Source organism: Adiantum capillus-veneris, chromosome 12 (genome assembly GCF_014529385.1).
Source record: "Adiantum capillus-veneris isolate H3 chromosome 12, ASM1452938v2, whole genome shotgun sequence".
Classification (NCBI taxonomy): Eukaryota; Viridiplantae; Streptophyta; class Polypodiopsida; order Polypodiales; family Pteridaceae; genus Adiantum; species Adiantum capillus-veneris.
In genome coordinates, this window is record NC_140942.1 from 91,249,674 (window position 1) to 91,256,033 (window position 6,360).

The following is a 6,360-nucleotide window of genomic DNA, read 5'->3' on the forward strand; positions in this document are numbered from 1 at the left end:
CATATTTGATTGTTGGTAATAACAATCGTCGATATGGTAATCCAAACAGGTGTTATTATAGAATTATGAATACTCTTTGGTAAAGCCATCGGTATGGGAGTTGGAATAAACTTCAATATGGATGTCATCATTAAATTAATCAGTATTCGACATTCACACCGATGTGTTATAAGTTAAACCCAGTTTGCGATAGCTGGTACCAATGTCGACACTCTGGAACAACTAGTAACTTTTGAAACTTTAGGCTACCAAGTAAATCTTTCCTGCCTAACTCTTATGTATGATGTGGGTACACTCCATGGGTGAGGGCCAAAGGTAGATTTCACACACCGGCTGTGGCGTCGTTTTGCTAACGACAACCAAATCTAAACATTTGCAAAAAAGCTGACGTCCCTCCTCCAAACGAAGCTTCACCAATGATTTTGGTGAGTTGGCTCTTACAAGCTTCGTTTTGCTACTACTTGAACTAGAGACGAAAGCAAAAGCAGCCAAATAGCTCGCTAGTGCAACACAACCAGCCAAATAGCTCGGCGTCAACATAACGAGGATAGCCCATGCGTGTGAATGCGACCGTGTAACAAAATGGGAAAGGTGCGACATTTCAAAAGTCTAGGAGCATAAAGAGGAATAAGCTCCATAGTACAACTGTATTTTCAGTTATTGGGATTAATAATAACGGTAGAGTGAAATAAAGGATTAATAATATCGGTAGAGTGAAATAAAGGAGAATCGTGATTTGCGATATTTGAATATTCCAGACTTAATAAGGGCTCATCAGCCAGCTGGAGCGTGCCCCGCCCTCTCTACGCTCGCCTTGCAAGTTGCGGAATGCGGGTGTTGTGCGATGAGCCCATGACGAGGTGAGAGGATTCTTTTGTCTGAAATTTGAACGACGCTCTGCCCCCCGCGAATTAAATGCTCTGTGCATGAGCGAGCTCACCCTATTGGCCCAATGGTAGCAGCTCTGCACGTTGCCTCGTCTTCCACACACTCTTTTACAGCTGTCTGTGTGTGTGTGTGTGGGCTCGCTTCCCGCCTTTTATATACACCCTCTCCCGTTCTGCGCATTTGCGTTACCATCAGAGAGAGTCGCAGGCCCATTCCATTATCTCTACGGTAAGAGGCGCTCTGGAGAGAGAGAGAGAGAGAGAGAGAGAGAGAGAGAGAGAGAGTCCCTACATACATACCTTTTCTTCAATGTGGTTACCCTGTGTACCAGTTAAGTGCTTCATGGGTTTACTAATACACGTCCTGTTTGCAATGTGGGTGCTTTTGCAATGTGAGTACTCTTGGCATCGCAGTTTGAAGGGTATTTACACATACGACACACAATCTTGGGGAGCAGGTGTGAGAGCCCATGCTAGCACCTGCAAGAGATGGGGTAGACAATTATATGGGCCATCGAGACTGCCCGTTCATTGATAGGGTCGAGCCATACATGGCTTACTGACCCAGCATGCATGCCTGCTCCTCATGGAAACTACGATCAGTACACCCACCCATAATGTGGATATTCATTTTCCCTCAGAGTACGGTTTTCCAATGTACGACTTGGGGTTTTTGAAACCAGTACTGGTGCCACCGCTAGGCTGTCTAGGTCTGCTCATTCGAATACCGTAGTCATGCTTTTTCTGCCTTGGCTAGTTATACGTTAGTGTGTTAGCGTCAACTAATGCAGAAGGTTATTGCCCATACAATACTCACCAACATGATCAATGCCTGAGGTTTCGGCTGTCGTCATCTCTCACACAGGATAAATGGGTACAAGGCAGATGCTTTAAAATTTTATCACATTTGTGTCAGATCTATGAGTGAACATTGCATTGAAGAACATGGTGGTGACCATGACCAGTGTTCTGTGATTTCTTAAATTCTTGGAAGGATTGCTATGTGTTGTGGGTGGAGTAGCTTGCTTTAAAAAATGTCTATCTTGGTATGTTACCATTCATCACTTCAATTCCTGCAGGAGGTTCCTTACATTTAAGCTTTGATCAATGGCTGCTTCTTATGCCAAGCCTTCAAGGTATACCCCGATCTTGCACTGTTTATAATTGTTTCCGCTCTTGCATGATTTTGCACTAAACGGATCTTTGATAGCAGGACCACACCAATGTGTGACAATGTAGATGATACTTTCTCAATAAAATGTGATGAGAAGAAGACCTGTAAAGATGACTGCAAACCAAGGTCTCTTTCTATGTGCATGGTGCTTTTGTGTAAGGATTTAGTGAATGGTCAAATCACCTTTGGAGTGCATAATATTTGAATCAATAATTTAGCACAGGTAGTGAAAAATCTTCACAATTTTTGTGCGATCTGTCACCAGATTTAGCAATCCACCTTCACACTTCATTGTTGATTGACAGTTCTGCGGTTGAGCACTGGGTATTATTCAACATGCCATATCTTCAGGGCGATCAAGAAGGGAAGATTCTGCGAGCTCTTTATGATCTGCAGTACCAGTTTGACAATGTTGATGCCTTCATTGTTGGTATGTTGAATCCTTAACTCCAATCATAGCAAAGGTGGCATTCTGCTTGATAATGTGATTGACATTTCCACGACATTTCTTCATTTTCAAGGAAGCGGTGTGCCCTAGTTTTGTCACCCCCCCTAGACTCTTTGCTACTTATCTACCCTTTAGTTTTGTAATTTTCTTATAGATCACCTTGTACTCACCTTGGGGCTGGCGTTCTAAAAACTAGAGGTTGTCTGTCATTTGCGGGGCATCCCCATAGATCACTATGCATCGGTTATCTATTCTGATGTTGGAGGAAAAATCTGCAGTATCAGAAGGTGGGAAGAAGCTGAAGTTAGCCTACTCTAACAATTCATCCCTCATTCTATCCATGAAAACAGATTGTGGTTGAAACACATGAGTCCTTGGGAGGGGTTGTTGGAGGGGAGGTTCTTAGTGCTCACCTTTCGTGCAGTTTTGATGAGTAGAAAGATTATAATTTCTGTAAAATTACAGAGTAATTATCTTGAAGAAACTGGTTTAAAAGCCAAAAAATCCTCACAAAATTTTGCCAAAAGGTTGTAATCTTTTTCGATCACGTAGAGTAGATGCATCTGCCAGGCAGCAGCCCTGCCAGCTAGCTGTTTTCATCATAATTAACAGGAACTGGATATTGGAACGCGGAATGGGGATCGGTAACAGGCATTCCTGTTACAGATACTCGAGTCTAAACTCAGAATTGGAATTCTGAACTGGAAGTTGGAATGGGAATGGAGAACGGAAGCCTGAAATTGGCCATTCCCTGTAACTATGGTTTTCATGCCACTCTCCTGTATCAGATGACCAGTGATGTTTGAAGTAATGATGGCGCTCATTGGAAACTGGAAAACAGGGCAGCACAACAGCATCAGGTGACCAGGCTCTTAGTGCTTTCCACCTTTCTTTTTTCCTACTGCTGCATCCACTTCACCCGTCCATGCAGAACCCGCTTTCATTTGGTCGAAACATTGCTTGTGAGCTGACCGAGACCGTCATCCTGATAGCTGCATGTGTGGACAGCTCCTCGATTGAGATGCAACATTGCACAGGCCGAAGCAGGTTAAGACGGCTCTTCAATTGAGACGCAACATCCCATAGGCTGCTGAATCTTTCTCTGAGATTACATAGTAGACAATGTTGTCTCCAAGGTGGAGGGTTGTCCAACTGCCCCTGAACTGCCTCCTCAACTGGCTACATCCTATGACGGGGTGGTCGCACCTCGTCCATGATTGGAACAGTACAGCACTGGCTAAGAAGAGAAGGTCTACAGGACTGCAGGATGCCGATATCAGGCCCTATACTTTTAGAGGAGCTTCTTTGCAGGCTGTGCTTTTGATTTGCCATCCAGGTTAAGAGCATTTCCCTACAGATCTCCACTTTATAGCTCGGCCTTCTGTTGGCTGCATGGCCCTCAGGGAAAATGAGTCGCTCCACAGGCGCAGATAGAGCAGGTGGTAAGCGAGCTTTCCTCACAATCCCAGTAAGCTGGCGTGAGCTGCATGAAATGACGTAGTCACGCCATTCATGGAGCTGGTGAAAGTCTGTCAAAAGGTGAAAATGTAGGGGTGGTGGAAGTAACTCTTAGCGAAACTGGTGTAAAAATGATTATGGCAGAGATTGGGGCTGAGATGGGTGCTTCAAGTGTTTTTGAGAGCTCTCTGAAGACGTCCCCGGTCTACAGGGAAGCCCTTGAAAACCATGCTGTGAAGAGGGCTGTTACTGGTGCTGTTGCAAAAGAGAGAATCTTTCAATGCTTGCATGCTCTTGGAGGATGTCCATTAATTAAGTTTAGTTGTGCGTGTGTGTTTTCATATGAGAGAGAGAGAGAGAGAGAGAGAGAGAGAGAGAGAGAGAGAGAGAGAGAGAGGCTCATAGCCTATTTACACATTGCCAGGTAGGGTGCTGAACAAGGTAGAGAAAGTCACTCATGCTCTATTCGTGAGGTTTCCCACAGTGGAGATGTTAAAAGACTACTACAAGTCAGAGGCACTCTCAAGAGTTATATGCAGCATGTTACCTCACCTCTATGTGAGTGCTACCTTGTACTGTCAAACAGCATCTGTCTACCACATGAAAGATTGTGAAAGGAATGGGTTGTCAATGACTTTCATGTTGTCTTGACTCTGCTGAATGAAAAGAGCATCTCGTTGTTGTTGTGTATAGTTGCACATGAGCTCAGATATGCTCATGGTCCCATGGGGATGTCATTGTAAATTGTCTTTGTTTTGGTTGTAGGGTGAAATCGTTATTGACTATGTGTCGGCAACAGGTCCCCTCGATACCAACCAGAAGGTATGTATTTTCCTCGAACTGTGCAGTCAATGGTGCAAATTCAGACTTTTATGTATACTAAAGTTGCTTCTGGAAATGGATGTTATTGATCAAACATGCAGGACCCTATGTGTGCTACAGTAACTTTGCTGAGGAAAAAGAAGGATGTATGCTCAGGCGAGATAGATTGCGCCTTACACTCATTGATGGGAGCAGTGGATGAATTGGGTTTTGTTAAGGGCTTTACAGCTGGTAATCTTAAAACTATACTCCAATAACTTTCTGCATGATGTGGTAACTGCCCCTCATACCGATGTTCATTTATGAGTGTTGAGTTATACACTCATTGGATAGATCTTCCAGGTTTCTTTTTATCGTTCCTACTACGTCTCTTCTTCTTCTTCTTCTCCTCCCCCCGCCCCCCCCAAGAGGTTTTTCGCTTTTTCTCCTAGATGAGAGATGCATTCCATTGTACTTCGTGTTTTGGCCTCAAATGCCACATTTGCCTCTTGGGGTAGTGAATGTATGCATTCTGTTATCTCTCACGTATAGAAATATATTTGGGCTAATAACTCCTCATGCGTCAAAACGAAGGGTGCATCAATGCCCTGGCTCTTCATTTCTGGAAATGTGTTTGGTTTTGTAGGGTCAAACGTGTTCATTCGCGGAGACAAACATTTCACACATGGATTTGCAAGCTATGTGAAAACAGGTATGCAACTGTTTGGATTTGAATTAAACATGCAGTCTAGATTTGAACTATGGGAGTGTATTATCTGTGGGTATGCTTCAACACTGATGTAGCACTTTTATATGTCGAATTTTCGTTATGTGCAGTCTGTGAGTTGGAAAAGCTGGAGGAAAATTCTCATTATGCAAAGGTGAGATCAAGATTGAGGGTATATCTCAATGATAAAAATTCTACAGCTGCAATTCTTTTCTTATTCACATGTTAGAATGCTCTGTGCTCAAAGTGCTGATTAAAAGACTCCATTGATGATGTGCTTACACCTTTATGTTTCGTGGATGCAGACGCTGCATCACAAAGTCCTCCCTCTCAGTTGTAGCACGGTTACTGTCAATGTGATGGCCTTCAAGCCCATCAAGTCTTGTCTGTGAAGAGCACCTATGGTGCTATTCCTCATCAATGTCTAGCAATACTTTTTTGTGATTTACACTGCCAACTTATCTCACTGCTAGTATCGTGTTTCACCGATAGCGTTATCTTTCTATGAAGAGCTTTTTCTATCCACACTCTTTCAAGTCCAACCCAGTTTTGTAACCGCTCGGTCTTGTATCAAGAAGTAAAGCAAAATTGCTACTCCTGTGTGCTCATTGGTTGTTTCTCGTGGAGAAGATGAAAATCAAAGTGATCCAGGTAATGGGACTTCAAGTCATGTGATTTCAAACTTTTCTCTCTACAAACTGATGCAACCAATTCTCACCTGCAAATTGGTATAGTATTTATAGTTGTTATGGATGATTGTCCTCTTTTTTTTTTAATCCATGTAGCAATTGAAAATGCAGAAAATAGTCCAAAACAGATCTATAAAGTTATGATAATTAACAAAGAAATGACTTGCTGTCAAAAG

At 43.1% G+C, this 6,360-nt stretch overlaps 1 protein-coding gene across 4 annotated transcripts; it reads left to right on the plus strand.

The window, feature by feature from the left end:
* Window positions 1-764: 764 nt before the first annotated feature.
* LOC147446126 (uncharacterized) lies at window positions 765-6,101 on the plus strand. 4 transcript variants are annotated; one of them, XM_086526170.1, is made up of 10 exons: window positions 765-860; window positions 1,967-2,023; window positions 2,101-2,187; window positions 2,367-2,491; window positions 4,392-4,525; window positions 4,733-4,789; window positions 4,891-5,020; window positions 5,415-5,480; window positions 5,606-5,649; window positions 5,801-6,101. In XM_086526170.1, exons 2-10 carry the CDS (start codon window positions 1,995-1,997, stop codon window positions 5,885-5,887), a joined length of 759 nt encoding a protein of 252 aa, XP_086382296.1. In that variant the 5' UTR covers window positions 765-860; window positions 1,967-1,994; the 3' UTR covers window positions 5,888-6,101. The 4 variants fall into 4 exon arrangements, with proteins under 4 accessions (XP_086382296.1, XP_086382294.1, XP_086382297.1 ...); XM_086526168.1 differs by lacking the exon at window positions 765-860 and adding an exon at window positions 867-1,116; XM_086526171.1 differs by lacking the exon at window positions 765-860 and adding an exon at window positions 1,203-1,279.
* Window positions 6,102-6,360: the final 259 nt, after the last annotated feature.

What these genes read in the sequence shown, in the direction of transcription:
- LOC147446126 (XM_086526170.1), top strand. Translation starts at nt 1,995, where the DNA reads ATGGCTGCTTCTTATGCCAAGCCTTCAAG. An exon ending in TGTTGATGCCTTCATTGTTG is followed by an intron (nt 2,492 to 4,391) that starts GTATGTTGAATC and finishes ACACATTGCCAG; the next exon opens with GTAGGGTGCTGAACAAGGTA. An exon ending in GCATGTTACCTCACCTCTAT is followed by an intron (nt 4,526 to 4,732) that starts GTGAGTGCTACC and finishes TTTTGGTTGTAG; the next exon opens with GGTGAAATCGTTATTGACTA.